Below are 16,909 nucleotides of genomic sequence, written 5' to 3'. Positions count from 1 at the left end.
TGCATGAGGTTATTCTTGGGAGAGATTTTCCACATTTTTGGAAATTGTGGGAATCCAAGTTGGAAACAAATAGAAGTACACCGCAGATATTGACAGCATCTGATATAGACCCAGAACTATTAGAGGAATCCCCACTAGGGGATGTAGTTGAGGTATCAGCAGATAGCTCCACCTCTTTTCCATTCTCTGTTATGGCAGGGGACCTAGATGAGTCCACATCAGAGACTTAAGGGGTAACACTTCACGGTATGCCTGACCTAGACGTTAGGAAAGACGACTTTCAAAGTGAGAAAATGAAGGACCCCACCCTTACACGGGCCAGAGAGAATATAAAAGTGATAAATGGGAATCCTGTGGAGTCTGGTGCTAGGTTGGCTTTTCCCTACATGGCTCTAGAGAACGAATTGTTGTATCAGATAGACAAGAAGGGAGAGTAGGTGGTACAGCACTTAGTGGTCCAAAAGCCCTACCGGAGAACTGTTCTGGATCTGGCACATGGACACATTATGGGTGGCCATTTGGGGATCCAGAAAACTACTGAAAGGATTTTAGAGCGGTTCTTCTGGCCTGGAATGCATGGAGACATTAAAGCATATTGTGAATCCTGCCCTCGGTGTCAGATTACAGCCCCTATGCTCCATTTCTGCAGCCCTTTGGTGCCCTTGCCGATTATTGAAATACCCTTTGAGCGCATTGGGATGGATTTGGTGGGTCCCCTAATAAAGTCAGCTCGGGGTCACCAGCATATCTTAGTCATAATGGATTATGCTACCCGTTACCCCAAGGCCATACCTTTGCGCAATACCTCATCAAAGACCATCGCAAAAGAACTGATCCAGGTGTTTAGTCGGGTTGGTATTGCAAAAGAAAAGTCTTGCCTGTCCGGCACTTACTAAACATTAAAGGTTCCTATCTATCCGCTGGAGGTCTTCTCCCAGCCAGCTCACAAAACAAGGCTTCAGCAACCTAGTACTCACAGTTTTGTCACAGCCAGACAGCTGAGAAGCGCTCACAGGAGCTTCTCAGATCCTCCTCCTTGAATTTCTTTGTTTTGGTTTAGTTTCTCATCTCGTTAGTCTATCTCAGCTGTCATGCAGTTGGACTGATTGCTACCCTTTAAGTTCCTCCCCATAATGCAGTAGTGTGCGGCTGATACAACTTCCTGGAGTGTGTGTGCATGCTGTTCCCAGTTCCCAGTTCCCAGTCGTCAGTCGTCTGCAAGATAAGTGCTGTTTATGTATTTATGATTTTTGTCTTTTCTGGATCCAGGTGACCCCGACTCCCTCCGTGTCAGTGTAGGGAGCCGGTGGTCGTGTCCCTTCACTATTGTAGGGTCTTCAGGTATAGATAGCCGAGGTACATGGATATGCGGCCATCCACCTTTGGGGTGTTCGCATAGGCTGAGCAGTGAGGGAGAGCGGCAGGTCTATTGCAGGGGTCTCCCTTTGTTCCTTAGTTGTGGATCCAGAGAGACATTGTTTATATGGTATTGTCTTGTTTCCTGTACACCATCCGTGACATTATCAGCCGCCAAAAACGTCTCAAGCATGGATCCGGTTTCACTTTTGGCTGAACGCTTTCAGGGTCTTTCTTTGGAGGTAGCTGATCTCCGTAAGACTTTTTCTCAGTTTCAAGTGACCGGTTCAGCTTGCGTTCATGGAGTTTGTGCTGAGCCTAAGATCTCGCTCCCGGATACGTTCTCCGGGGGTAGTGAGAATTTTGTGCGTTTTAGAGAGGCTTGCAAACTCCATTTTCGCCTTCTTCCCCATTCTTCTGGTGATGAAGAACGGAGGGTGGGGATCATTATATCGCTGCTCAGGGGTAACGCTCAGTCCTGGGCCTTTTCGCTGCCGGAGGGGGCACGGCCCCTTCGTTCAGTGGATGAATTCTTTTTAGCCCTGGGTCAGATATATGATGATCCGGATCGTATTGCTCTGGCTGAGTCTAGACTACGTCTGTTATGCCAGGGTAAACAATCCGCAGAGATATACTGTTCAGAATTTCGGAGATGGGCAGCTGATACTGGTTGGAATGATGCTGCACTCCGAAGTCAATTTTGCTATGGTCTTTCAGAGGGATTGAAAGATGCATTTGCCTTTCATGAAAGACCTACCTCCTTGGATTCTGCTATGTCTCAGGCTGTTCGTATTGACAGGCGTCAGAGAGAGAGGAGAGATCTCTCCTTCCTGTCATACTCAGTCCCGGGACAGTGCAGCGGTCTCATTCTGTGCACAGGGGTCTCAGTCGCTGTCAGCCCCTTCTGAGCAGGAGTCCATGCAGCTGGGGTTGATTGCCTCTGACAATAGAAGATTCAGCCCGCAGGGGAGGGTTTGTCTTTGTTGTGGAGGTATAAATCATCTGGCAAATGTTTGTCCCTCTAGGAGATTCAGGCAGTTTTCTGGGAGTAATAAAGGAAAAAATCTTTTAAAAATGTTCCGTCTGTTACTATTGGCAGGGTTGAGGCGGAAATTGAAGGTTTTCCGTTTGCTTGTAGTTCCCGTTTTGTCCTGCCTGCTAGGGTGGCGCTAGAGAGCAAGAGCATTTTTTGTGAGATTTTTGTGGATAGTGGAGCAGCTGTCAACCTCATTGATAATCAATTTGCAATAACTCATGGTTTCCAGGTATGCACTTTGGGAAAGGATATTCCTGTTTTTGCTATTGATTCAGCTCCACTTTCTCAGAAATCATTTAAGGGCATAGTTCACAATATCCGTTTAATTGTGAGTGATGCTCATGTTGAGGATGTGTCATGTTTCGTCCTTAGCGGTTTGCCTACTCCTCTAGTGTTGGGGCTACCCTGGCTCACTAAACATAACCCCACCATTGATTGGCAAGCGAGGCAAATAAATGGTTGGAGTAACTTTTGCAGAGAGAATTGCCTCATAACATCTGTTTCTGAGGTTTCTACTAAGACTGTACCACCTTTCCTCTCTGAATTTTTGGATGTCTTCTCTGAGAGTGGAGTTCAGGGTTTACCTCCGCACAGGGAGTATGATTGCCCTATTAATCTCATCCCAGGCGCCAAGCTGCCTAAATCTCGTTTATACAATCTCTCCCAACCTGAGAGGGTCGTTATGCGGCTTATATCTCTGAGAGTCTGAGAAAAGGACACATACGACCCTCGAAGTCACCTGTTGCCGCTGGTTTTTTCTTTGTTAAGAAAAAAGATGGTTCTTTAAGACCTTGTCTGGATTTCAGGGAGCTGAACAGTATCACTATTCGTGATCCTTATCCGCTTCCTCTGATCCCGGACCTGTTTAACCAGGTTGTTGGGGCTAAAGTCTTTTCCAAATTAGACCTAAGAGGGGCATACAACCTGGTTAGGGTCAGAGAAGTAGACGAATGGAAGACGGCTTTCAATTCCCCTGAGGGCCATTTTGAGAATTTGGTTATGCCTTTTGGTTTGATGAATGCCCCAGCCGTTTTTCAGCATTTCGTCAACAGCATTTTTTATCATTTAATGGGAAAATTTGTATTCGTGTATTTGGATGACATTTTGATTTTTTCTCCTGATTTCAAGACTCATAAGGAACACTTACGTCAGGTCTTGCTCATCCTGCGGGAGAATAAATTATACGCGAAACTGGAAAAATGTGTGTTTGCGGTTCCAGAAATCCAATTTCTGGGGTTTCTTGTCTCCGCTTCTGGTTTTCGCATGGACCCCGAGAAGGTCCGTGCTGTGCTTGAGTGGGAGCTTCCTGAGAATCAGAAGGCGCTGATGCGTTTTTTGGGCTTTGCCAATTATTACAGGAAATTTATTTTGAATTATTCCTCTGTTGTTAAACCACTCACTGATATGACCAGAAAGGGGGTAAATTTTTCTTCCTGGTCGGTAGAGGCGCGTAAGGCCTTTTCTAATATCAAGGAGAGTTTTGCTTCCGCTCCCATCCTAGTACAACCTGATATTTCGTTACCCTTCATAGTTGAGGTTGATGCTTCTGAGGCAGGGGTGGATGCGGTCTTGTCTCAGGGTTCCTCTCCTGCCAAATGGCAACCGTGTGCCTTTTTCTCAAAGAAACTCTCCTCCGCAGAGAGAAATTATGATGTGGGAGATAGGGAATTGTTGGCCATCAAGTTGGCTTTTGAGGAATGGCGCCATTGGCTAGAGGGAGCCAGACACCCTATTACCGTGTTTACTGACCATAAAAATCTGGCCTACTTGGAGTCAGCCAAGCGTCTGAACCCGAGACAGGCCAGATGGTCTTTGTTCTTTTCAAGGTTTAATTTTGTTGTTACGTTCCGCCCTGGGGTTAAGAATGTGAAGGCAGATGCCCTGTCACGTTGTTTTCCGGGAGGTGGGAATTTTGAAGACCCGGGTCCCATTTTGGCTGAAGGTGTGGTGGTCTCTGCTCTTTTTCCTGAATTGGAGGCAGAGGTGCAGGCAGCCCAGTCAGAAGCTCCTGATCTTTGTCCTCCTGGGAGGTTGTTTGTGCCTCTCGCTTTGAGACACAAGATTTTTAAAGAACACCACGACACGGTCCTTGCTGGGCACCCGGGGGCAAGAGCCACACTGGATCTCATCGCTCGGAGATTCTGGTGGCCTGCCCTTCGTAAGTCGGTTGAGGGTTTTGTGGCAGCTTGCGAGACTTGCGCTCGTGCCAAGGTCCCTCATTCACGGCCATCAGGTCCTCTCCTTCCTTTGCCCATTCCTTCCCGTCCTTGGACACATCTGTCCATGGACTTCATAACGGACTTGCCTCGTTCCTCGGGGAAGTCTGTGATTCTGGTGGTGGTGGACCGTTTTAGCAAAATGGTGCATTTTATCCCTTTTCCTGGTTTGCCCAATGCTAAGACGCTGGCGCAGGCATTTATTGACCACATTGTCAAATTGCATGGGATTCCTTCAGACATAGTCTCTGATAGGGGCACGCAGTTTGTTTCCAGATTCTGGAAGGCTTTCTGTTCTCGCTTGGGGGTTCGGTTGTCATTCTCTTCTGCTTTCCATCCGCAGTCGAATGGCCAGACAGAGCGCGTCAATCAGAATCTGGAGACATATCTGCGCTGTTTGGTGTTCTTTTTTGTCCCTTGCTGAGTTTGCTTTAAATAACCGTCGTCAGGAGTCCTCTGATAAGTCACCATTTTCTGGTGCATATGGGTTCCATCCGCAGTTTGGGACTTTCTCGGGAGAGGGCTCTTCTGGTTTGCCTGATGAGGACAGATTCTCCTCGTCTTTGTCATCTATTTGGCAAAAGATTCAGGATAATCTAAAGAGCATGAGTGAGAGATATAAGCGTGTGGCGGATAAGAGACGTGTGCCTGGTCCGGACCTGAATGTTGTTGATCTGGTGTGGTTGTCTACCAAGAATATCAAATTGAAGGTTCCCTCCTGGAAGTTGGGTCCTAGGTTAACTGGGCCTTACAAGATCCTGTCGGTCATCAATCCTGTTGCCTACCGTCTTGATCTTCCTCAGACTTGGAAGATCCATAATGTTTTTCATAAGTCCATATTGAAACCTTATGTTCAACCTATTGTACCCTCGCCTTTGCCTCCTCCTCCGATTATGGTTGATGGAAATCTTGAATTTCAGGTCTCTAGGATTGTGGATTCTCGTCTTGTCCGCGGTTCCCTCCAGTACCTCGTTCATTGGGAGGGTTATGGTCCTGAGGAGAGGATGTGGGTCCCAGTGACGGATATTAAGGCCTCTCGTCTCATCAGGGCTTTCCATAGGTCCCATCCTGAGAAGGTGGGCTCTGAGTGTCCGGAGTCCACTCCTAGAGGGAGGGGTACTGTCACATCACAGCCAGACAGCTGAGAAGCGCTCACAGGAGCTTCTCAGATCCTCCTCCTTGAATTTCTTTGTTTTGGTTTAGTTTCTCATCTCGTTAGTCTATCTCAGCTGTCATGCAGTTGGACTGATTGCTACCCTTTAAGTTCCTCCCCATAATGCAGTAGTGTGCGGCTGATACAACTTCCTGGAGTGTGTGTGCATGCTGTTCCCAGTTCCCAGTCGTCAGTCGTCTGCAAGATAAGTGCTGTTTATGTATTTATGATTTTTGTCTTTTCTGAATCCAGGTGACCCTGACTCCCTCCGTGTCAGTGTAGGGAGCCGGTGGTCGTGTCCCTTCACTATTGTAGGGTCTTCAGGTATAGATAGCCGAGGTACGTGGATATGCGGCCATCCACCTTTGGGGTGTTCGCATAGGCTGAGCAGTGAGGGAGAGCGGCAGGTCTCCTGCAGGGGTCTCCCTTTGTTCCTTAGTTGTGGATCCAGAGAGACATTGTTTATATGGTATTGTCTTGTTTCCTGTACACCATCCGTGACATTTTTGCTCACTCACACAGACATGCTTTCTGTGTCCCCAGGCAGAGAGAGAGAGAGAGAGACTGACCTCCTGGGTCTGTTAATTACCTCACAGGTGAGAGTCTTTCACCTGCTACTTCACATAGGAGAGGAATCTTTAATGTTTAGTAAGTGACGGACAGGCAAAACTTTTCTTTTGTTGTTTTATTTTATTTATGCAACCTGCTCAATAAACCTGGCTCCAGGCCAGCTTAAAACTTATACCTTGGTGGCTGGTTGGAATTGTGTGAAACAGACAAGTGTCCTTTGACCCCAGCAAAGGCGATCCCGAGCGTATCCCACCACAGTACATTATGGTACATTAAGCTCTTTTTACATTAAGCTGTTCACATTAAATGTTTTAGGATGGGAATAAAATAGTTTAATGTGAATAACTTTTGGTATGTTTTCTCAAATGACCCAAAATCTTCAGAATATGTTGGCATAGAGAGAGTCTTGTAGTATAGGAAGTTTCGGGGAAATTGGTTAACATCTGAGTTGTTTTTTGTACGTTAAGCCACATTAAGCTCCCCAAAAAACAAGCTTAATGTCACTCATTTGCCTTGTGGGTAACCAAAATCCATGAAACTTCCAGGATAGGTTTGGGAAGCTGAGATCTTAGGTTGTGCAAAGTTTCAAGGCAATTGATTGATGTTTAGGTTCATTATGGTACATTAAGCACTTTTTACATTAAGCTAAATGTTTTCAAAAAGGAATAAAATACGGTAGTTTAATGTGAAAAACTTTTGGTATGGTACATTAAGCTACATTAAGCCATTTTTACATTAAATGTTTTAGGATTTCCCAGTTATTTACATGGAACCGTGTGTTGGAGGTGGCTGGGGAGGGGGTCATGTTATTTACATGGGACTGTATGTTGATAGTGGCTGTAAGAGGGAGTTATGTTATTTACATGGGACTGTATGTTGGAGGGGGCTGAGGGAGGGAGTGATGTTATTTACATGGGACTGTATGTTGATGATGGCTGTGGGAGGGAGTGATGTTACTTACATGGTACTGAATGTTGGAGGGGGCTGGGGCAGGGCGATGTTATTTACATGGGACTGTATGTTCAAGGCGGCTGTGGGAGGGGATTATGTTATTTACATGGGACTGTATGTTGGAGGAGGCTGTTGGAGGGGATTATGTTATTTACATGGGATTGCATGTTGGAGGCGGCTGGGGAGGAGATGATGTTATTTACATGGGACTGTATTTTTGAGAGGGCTGTAGATAGAGAGGGATGTTATTTACATGGGACTGTATATTGGAGGGGGCTGGAGAGATGGTGTGATGTTACTTACATGGGACTCTATAGCGGATGGAGGGAAATAGTGTTATTTACATGGGACTGTATGTTGAAGGGGCTGAAGGGAGGCGAGTGATGTTTTTTTTACATAGGACTGTATTTTGGAGGGGACAAGAGAGATGGTATGATGTTATTTACATGGGACTGTATGGTGGAGGGAGGAATATAACTACAGGAGGCACAGCAAATCCAGGGGACATTATAGGCGTTCTTATTACTACTGGGGGCTCTATAGGAGGGACTTATAGATCCGCCTTATTTCTACTAAGAGCACTATGGGGGCCTTATTACTACTGAGGGGTCTGTAGAGCTTTGTTTTTACTACTGGGGAAACAATAGGGGGCCTTTTTTATGCTGGGGGCTCTGTGAGAGTATTATTAATACTGGAGGGCTCTTCTACTAATGGGGCAATCTTTGGGAGCGTTATCACTGTTGGGGGTACTGTAGGGCGCAGTATTACTAATGGGGGCATTCTGGAAGGGAATTACTATTGGTGGGACTATGAGGAGCACTATCACTATGGGGGCACTATTATTTCTTCTGGATAGTATTTTGGGGTGAGGACGCTAAGATGTCTGTGTGCCACACTCTGCAGAGACGCGGCTGAAAGAAGTTGTACAGACCAGATGGAGAAGATGATGACAGAGAAGATCTACATCGGAGGAGACGTCACCTGGGAGACCCTGGATGTGACATGTATGTGCTGCTGTATAGCAAGTACAACAAAATGTGGTGTGTGGGGGGGGGGGGGGGGGGGGGTGGTGGCCATATATTTATTGGGGCTTGGGCCCCGGATCTTTTGAGATCCTAGCAACGCCCCTGCCCTGAAACCTCTCTAACATTGTGATAATTGTACCACTGTGTACAGCACAAGGAAGAGAGAAGTGCTGGTATCCTGAGACAGTGGGTGAGATTTATCAAACGGGTGTAAAGTAGAACTGGCTTAGTTGCCCATAGCAACCAATTAGATTCCACCTTTCATTTTCCAAAGGAGCTGTCCAAAATGAAAGATGGAATCTGATTGGTTGCTATGGGCAACTAAGCCAGTTCTACTTTACACCAGTTTGATAAATCTCCCCTAGCATGTTCTCTGCTGCAGCAGCAGAAGTACGGAGGAAAATGCAAAGCAGGTGACTCAAAAATGCAATTATTTCTCATTGAAGTAAAGGGCAGGACAGTGTTTTACATAAATCGATAACTGATAGTGACATTTATAACAGCCAGACGTGCAAAATGGCTTCGGTAAAGTTTATTTGCAAATCTATATGCTAATGACAGCCTTAATAATCACTTGGTGGGTAATTAACATGCTGCACACACCTTGCCAGACTTCAGCTTCACCGGATTAGTAATTCTTCCAAGGACAAGTGTTATGATCAAGCCTAGATTTGACTGAAAGGCACAAGAACTGCTTATTGATTTTAACTCTTGCACAACCGCAAAAGTGTGAAAGAATACATTGACTTGTATGCAGTCTTGTAAATTGCAGCTGTCAGTCAAGTTAACATCATGTCCATCGGTCACATGGCCTAGGCGCAGTTCAGCCCCATTCAAGTGAATGGGAGTGAGCTGTAATGCCAAGTACAGCCACTATACAATGTACAGCGATGTGCTTGGTCAGCTGCGAGACCTGATGCCTTCCCAAACAGCTGATAGCTGGGGTGACACAGGTGTCGGTCCCCCAGTGATCAGATACTGATTTCCTTTACGGAGGATAGGTCATCAGTTAGAAAAATTCAGAAAACCCCTTTAATAATTTGTTTCTCCTGTCACGGAAAATGATATCTTGGAGGATGTTTGGAACGGAAATTGAAAGAACAGAAACAAACCTGTCAGAAAAACAATCCTAGTAGGTACATACCTTAGGATAGGCATATCGTGCACATATTGGATAGTCAGCACCAACAAAGTGTGGCAGCTCCATCTTAGGTACAAGTGTGTTGTTGATGGTGAGATAGGCAAGTCTTGCACCATCTGGAGACCACCAGTGGGCAGCATAGCTATGTAGAACTTCCTCTGCAACACAAACACATCATAAGTGGTGCCATGTCCTACTGAACAAAGTCTCTAAAAGTGAAGCGCTTTTGGCTCCAAAATTAATTCAATGAACAAAAATAATCCCAAACAAATATGTTAGGTAATGCAGCCAGCATAACAGTCAATATATTAATTGGACTTGACCACATAAAATAATAAGAACTCCCACCCCCAGTAAGGCAAAACCGTGCACATTTCAGAGTGGCATTTTATTGTGGGCAGTCTATGGCACACCTATGCAATATTCATGCTGTCTAATCAGCACCTTGATATGCCACACCTGTGAGGTAGGATGGATTATCTCGGCAAAGGAGAAGTGCTCACTAACACAGATTTAGACAGATTTGTGAACAATATTTGAGAGTAATGGGTCTTGTGTATGTAGAAAATGTTTCAGATCTTTGAGTTCAGCTCATGCAAAATGGGAGCAAAACCGAAAGTGTTGCGTTTATATTTTTGTTCAGTGTACCTCACAGGGTTTTTTATTTGCCTTCCTCTGGAACAACTTGCAGGATAACAGGCCGAACTGGATGGGCAGATGTCTTTTTTCGGCCTTATAAACTTATTATGTTACTATGTGCTCAGTCCCGGTCCATATCCAGGAGCAGTGACTGTTCCGTTGCAGACTTTCTGCCCACCCTTGACAGTGTTTTAGATTGTCTTAATTTCGAAGTCTTCACTTTAGGGGTCGTGCACATGACTGTAAGGGCTCTTTCACAGGAGCGGATGCCGTGCGGGTAATCCGCTGTGTGAAAGAGTGCCAAGCCGTGCTCTGGACAGCAGAGACACGGAGCAGTAACATGATGGATAATGCTCTGTGCCTCTCTGTGATCTTTTTACTACAAAATCACAGTGAGATAACGTTGTCACCGTGATTTTGTAGTAAAAAGATCACAGAGAGGCACAGAGCATCATCAATAATGTTACTGCTCCGTGTCTCTGCTATCTAGAGCGGGGCTTGGCTCTCTTTCACGCAGTGGATTACCCGCTCAGCATCCGCTCTTGTGAAAGAGCCCTAAGGTCCCTTTTACACGAGCGAGTTTTCCGCGCGGGTGCAATGCGTGACGTGAACGCATAGCACCCGCACTGAATCCTGACCCATTCATTTCAATGGGTCTGTGTACATGAGCGTTGTTTTTCACGCATCAGTTCTGCGTTGCGTGAAAATCGCAGCATGTTCTATATTCTGCGTTTTTCACGCAGCCCTGGCCCCATAGAAGTGAATGGGGCTGCGTGAAAAACGCATTGCATCTGCAAGCAAGTGCGGGTGCGATGCGTTTTTCACTGATGGTTGCTAAGACATGTTGTTTGTAAACATTCAGTTTTTTATCACACGCGTGAAAAACGCATCAAAACGCATTGCACCCGCGCGGAAAAAACTGAACAACTAAACGCAACCGCAGACAAAACTGACTGAACTTGCTTGCAAAATAGTGCGAGTTTCACTGAACGCACTCTGGACGCATCCGGCCCCAATCCGCAACGCCCTGTGAAACCAGCCTAAGTGTTTTGTGGTCCGCAAATCGCGGATACCTGCAGAGTGCATGCAACCATTTTTTTTTTTTTTACTCCTGCAGAAATGTCCTATTCTTGCCTTCAAAATGGACAAGAATAGGACATTTTTTTTTTTTTTTTTTTCGGGGCCGCAGAATGGGTGGGCTGTCCACATCTTTTGTGGCTCCATTGAGATGAACGAGTCCACATCCGATCCACAAAAAACAAGGATCAGATGCGGACCAAAACTACAGCTGTGTGCATGAGCCCTTATAGGAGAGCTTTGTATAACTGGTGACTGGGCATTCAGGAATCCTGCAGGTCCACTACACCTATGGCACTATAGACATGTAAAGGAAGTAAATGCATGTTTCACAAGATTTGTGAGCTTGGACTAAAAAAGTATGCCATATTATTTCTTGGTCCTCTTCCCTATACATTCATTTTGCCTCTCACTGCCTTGCCCTTTGGACCAGGTGTAGAAAACAGCAGCCAGTGTGCTCCAGGTGCGCAAGAGTTGCATGGTTCTAGAAGCAGTCTGATGCGTTAATATTCCTTAAAACTGCACTTTCATCAGGTTGGAAGGGGAGACATCATCCATACCTTCCCCCATGTCTTCTTTACTAGTCTATGCATAGTACAGGTATGACAAAAAATGTTTTAAAATTTTCCTCTTACTAATAGAAAATCATGGATAGTGACAATAGAGGACACTATGGAAAAACACACACTATGATAAAAGGGTTTTCCAGGTTTTTTAACTGATGACCTATTGTGGACGTTTGACACCCAGGACCCCTTCTGATCAGCTGTTTGAGAAGGCACGGTCGCTCGCAGTATGGCCGGGGCCTTCTCTCAGCTCACTAAGCACAGTGCCGTACATGGTATCACAGCTCAGCCCCATTCACTTGAATGCAGCTAAGCTGCGCCTAGGCCATTAGACTGATTAACATGACATCACAAGGCCTAGGGATAGCTGCAAGAAAGCCACTGCACTTCTGTGATTGCCAATGCCTTCTCAAACAGCTTCCAGGTGTTGGACCCCCACAGATCAGATACTAATGACCTATCCAGAGGATGGGTAATCAGTTAAAAAATCCCATAAACCTCTTTAAGGTTACGGTGTGCAACCTGCTGCATTTCAGCTGATGAATAAATGTCCCACAGCCATTCGCATCAACCTTCACAGCAGTTAGTATAACTAGGGTAATGATAATAATCATATATATTCAAATATGTATTACGTTAGTCTGGGGAAAAAACTGACCCCGCATTCAGTGCTTCACCCTAGTTTTTATCCCTATCTAGCAGGAATTATGAAATGGTTAATAATGCATGTTCATACGAACGCTTGTTCCGATAATTGGCCTGTGTAAATGTGCAGTCAATCACCCTTTTTCATTGAAAGCATGGTTGAAGCTGACACCAAAATCATACTTTCCGGGCAGCAGATCATCCTGTGTATAATACAGTGATTTGCTGCCTAGAAACAATCTGTATGGGAACGAGAGATCACAGTAGTAATTCAGGTCTCACCTCTGAGAATCAGGCAATTATCGGAAACAAATGGTTTGTTCCCAATAATTGCCTGCTCCATTGACCCATGTTAAAGGCTATTTTACCAGTTTTATAATGTAAGAGGGATTATGCTTCCAGATTAGAAATTTACTAGATGTCAACATAGATAGAACCTGACCTTCGTAGGTCCAGTCAGAGATCCCACTGAGCACATTTTCTGGATCTCCAGAGGAAGAAAGTCTGAGCGCTGGACCAGAAGCCATGTCTTGATAAAAAATATCATTTTCAAAGATGAACACCTGGAATCAAACAATAAAATAATGTGTATATAAAAGCAACAGCAGCGCAATTTTAATTGGCGATGTCTAAGTCAACAACTCTATTATGTTATACTAAAGTTCTGTGTAATAAATGTAAAGGGTTTTTCATTTTTCCAACCAATAACTGGATCTGAATACTTTTGTATTTGCATGTAATTCTAAATTTATTATAACCATTCAGTTATTCAATAGAAGCTATCTGTCTGGTGCCACCTGCTGTTTGTTCTTTTCCCTTTTTCTCTGTCCACCGCACAAGCCCATTTCATCCTACAACTCCAACCAGCCGTATCTCGTGTTAGAAGCTGTGACATGTAGAGAGCTGCAACAGGAAGAAAAGGTCCCACGATAAAGGAGACCAGGCCTGAGAAAGGGCACGCACCCTCAGCTACCAGCCTGAAATAAATCTAGCATGTGAGGTGTAGGGCTGGTACTAGCATTTTGAGAGATCGTCAAGTACTATATGATGTCATTTTTTATATTAATCATAGGATAACCCCTTTAAATAAAGGAAGTCATAATTTAGCTAAACGTGTACATAATTCAGACACGTGTATGTAATTAAAATAATAATAGCAGAAATATGGTGTGATTTTCATTCCCTTACACTAAATGAACACATCAATTAACAGGAACGAGATCATAGGGTATTTCTACCATTAAGTATAAATAAAATGTTATATTATTCTTGAATTAGAGCCTCTTTTATAATCCAGAGCTGCATTCACAATTCTGCTAGTTACCGTTGGGAATGGTCAACAAGCTTGTCGACAGACACATCTCTTAACATTATGGCAGGAGCTACAGGACGACTGGTAAAAGATCTTAGACAATCTTGAAATATCCCAAAAGTTGGATTTTTGTGATGGGTGCTGTCACGGCCTCTCCCGTGACAAAGGTCAGAAGATCTAAGAGACTGGCTGCACGTGATGTGATCTGAAAGCCTCTTTGGTTTCACTTGTTTCTGAGTTGTTGCTGGTTATGACCACACCTCTTGTCTCAGGTGTAGCTTAAGTGGTCATTCCAACTCCTCTATTTAGTCTGGTCTCACCCATCATGCTATGCGGTTGATAGCTCCTTTCTGGTTTTGGAAGTTCTGTTTGTTTGGTTCTCCACTGAGTTCCTGCCCGTCCGCATACTTCGGAGTTAAGTGTCTTTTCCTATTTTCTAGTTTGTTGTATTCCCCAGCTGGGAAGGAACAGGTCATCTTTTGTCCTGACACTATCTCCAGGGCCCTTTAGGGTCAGACAGGGCTCTAGGTTACGGCGTATGAACATTCCTACCATCGAGGTTTGTTCGTACTGATAGTAGTCAGGGCTTGGTTTAGGGATTCACTAGGTGGTGACCCTTACCCTTTCCCTTTCCCTAGTATGCAGGCCTAGTACCTTTTTCCTTCCCTCTTGTGTTCAGTGTGGAGTTTACCACCCACACCGTGCCGTGACAGGTGCACAGTCATCTATGATCTCAATGTATTTCATCACAATTGACAAGTGACTAAATGTTGCCATTTAGCCCCTGTGTGATGTCTCTCACCAGAGATGTGAATTGGTGCTGGCTAGCGTGAGGTGTGGCATCTATGGAATCTCCCGTAACTCAGCCTTTACCCCGCAAGAGAGTACTTTGCACTATGGGTTTATATAGTTAACGCAGCATAGTCGTGAACAGAGACAAGTGTCAGAGCCAGGAGTAGAACAACAGATACCAGGCAAACAATCCGAATAGCAAGGCAGAAGTGAAATCCAGGAACAAGGCTACTGTCAGGGTCAGTCATGAGTAAAGATTAGGATCAGGAGTGCAAGAATGACAACAAAACTGAAGTGGGACTACAACCCACAGACAAGGCATGACACACTGATTCAGTGGCCCAACAACACTAGGCTGCAAACCATGGTGAGGATAGATTAAGGAGAGGTTGGCTAGAGCTGAGGCCACTTGATTGGCAAAGTGTGCCACTCTGCCTTAGGGCTCATGCACATGACCGTATGCCCTCTGAGACACACGGTCCATATGTCCCGGAGCAGCATACATCATGCGCACGAGAGAGCGCACAGCATCATAGGTTACTATGATGCTGTGCGCATCGGGCCGCCTGCATGGCTATTGTCTTGCACTCATAATATCATATGAGTGCAGAACAAAAGTCCGGCGGGCGGGCCGATGTGCACAGCATCATAGTAACCTATGATGCTGTGTACTCCCGTGTGCACGATGTATGCCGCTCCAGGACATATGGCCCTCTCACGGACCGTATGTCTCGGAGGCATGGGCGTAGAAAGCGGGGGGGACGGGGGGACGGATCCCCCCCAGGAAATAATGCGGGGGGGACAGGTATGGTGAAAAACCCCCAGCGGGGCAATGTGTGCGGTGGCGGGGCACTGAGATGAGCGCTTTCATTGTGGAATCGCTCATCTCCACACTGATCTGTTTGTATCGCCGTCCTCAGGACAGCGATACAAACAGAAGGCTGTGCGGAGGAGCAGGGGAGAGATGTGTCCCTTTCCTGTACCTCTGATAGGCTGCCGGCACTAGGCCGGCAGCCTATCAGATGACGTCATCGCGCCGCCTGAGCCGTACAGCGCGGGACACAGGCCAGAAGAGGCCTGAATCGCAACGCTGCCAAAGGGGGAAGTGTTAATTTTTTTTTAAATACAGTACAGAAAATTTAACTACAATGACTGATTAGGGAGGTCAAACCAAGGTGAAGGTCCGCGCTCCAGATTACCAAAGGTAAGGCATGATTCAGGAGGTGGGTAATCTAAAATTTAACATTTATTGATAATGCGAATAAAATATAGAATAATTCCTAGATAAAGTGTGCAATAACAAACCTTGGGATAGAACAAAATGAATGTACACTGGCTGTCAGCCAAGTGTCCATCCCAAATGAAAAATACATATAAACACTTGAAAAGTGCACGGCGGCACCAGAAACCAGTTGTCCTACCGGTTCCGCGAGACAGGATACGGAACGTTCACCCTTGACAATGCTCTTATGGCAGCTTCTTCATGAATGTTAGAAAATGAAAAAGATAATGTCAGGCAGTGATACACAGGAGTGTAGGGTCCCTGTATAGGCCCTATGGCTGACTAGCAAAAAATAAACTGATTTTAAAATGTAGGTAGCAGCCTCACCACAGGGCACTCGTCCTTACAAGGACGACCCCGTCCGGAACCTGTCCCTGAAAGATAAAACTAAATGTCCCTAAACGGATCTAGAGAAAAAACTCCCTACACGCATGTTTCACTGCCTGCAAACAAATGTGTATATACAGCAAGCAGTTCATCAGGGGAGATAGAGGAAAGAGCACTAGGGATAAGTATAAGATAAGTACTCAATCCCTAGAGACCAGCCTGAACAAGATTCGTCTGCCAGTAGTGGAGGTTTGACCAGATGGTGGACATCTCCTGGGGCGGTCTCTATAGATGGAGAGACTATGGTATTTTGCAGCTAAATGATGCGCAGAAAGCCAAGGTTTGTTATTGCACACTTTATCTAGGAATTATTCTATATTTTATTCGCATTATCAATAAATGTTACATTTTAGATTACCCACCTCCTGAATCATAAATACAGTACAGACCAAAAGTTTGGACACACCTTCTCATTCAAAGAGTTTTCTTTATTTTCATGACTATGAAAATTGTAGATTCACACTGAAGGCATCAAAACTATGAATTAACACATGTGGAATTATATACATAACAAACAAGTGTGAAACAACTGAAAATATGTCATATTCTAGGTTCTTCAAAGTAGCCACCTTTTGCTTTGATTACTGCTTTGCACACTCTTGGCATTCTCTTGATGAGCTTCAAGAGGTAGTCCCCTGAAATGGTTTTCACTTCACAGGTGTGCCCTGTCCGTTTTAATAAGTGGGATTTCTTGCCTTATAAATGGGGTTGGGACCATCAGTTGCGTTTAGGAGAAGTCAGGTGGATACACAGCTGATAGT

General features: G+C 45.1%; 1 protein-coding gene across 1 annotated transcript in view; it reads right to left on the bottom strand.

The window, feature by feature from the left end:
* The window catches only part of LOC120993667 (inactive dipeptidyl peptidase 10-like), an 89,282-nt gene that overhangs the window by 28,198 nt on the left and 44,175 nt on the right, over positions 1 to 16,909 (bottom strand). The window contains exons 7-8 of the mRNA XM_040422149.1: positions 12,818 to 12,938; positions 9,452 to 9,606 (exon numbers count right to left, since the gene is read on the bottom strand). Of these exons, the coding sequence (XP_040278083.1) occupies positions 9,452 to 9,606; positions 12,818 to 12,938 (276 nt within the window). The remainder of the gene's footprint in view (positions 1 to 9,451; positions 9,607 to 12,817; positions 12,939 to 16,909) is intronic.

This window comes from Bufo bufo, chromosome 3, assembly GCF_905171765.1.
Source record: "Bufo bufo chromosome 3, aBufBuf1.1, whole genome shotgun sequence".
NCBI lineage: Eukaryota > Metazoa > Chordata > Amphibia > Anura > Bufonidae > Bufo > Bufo bufo.
Note: the sequence above shows the minus strand (reverse complement) of the source record. Positions and strands in the feature narration are given on the sequence as shown.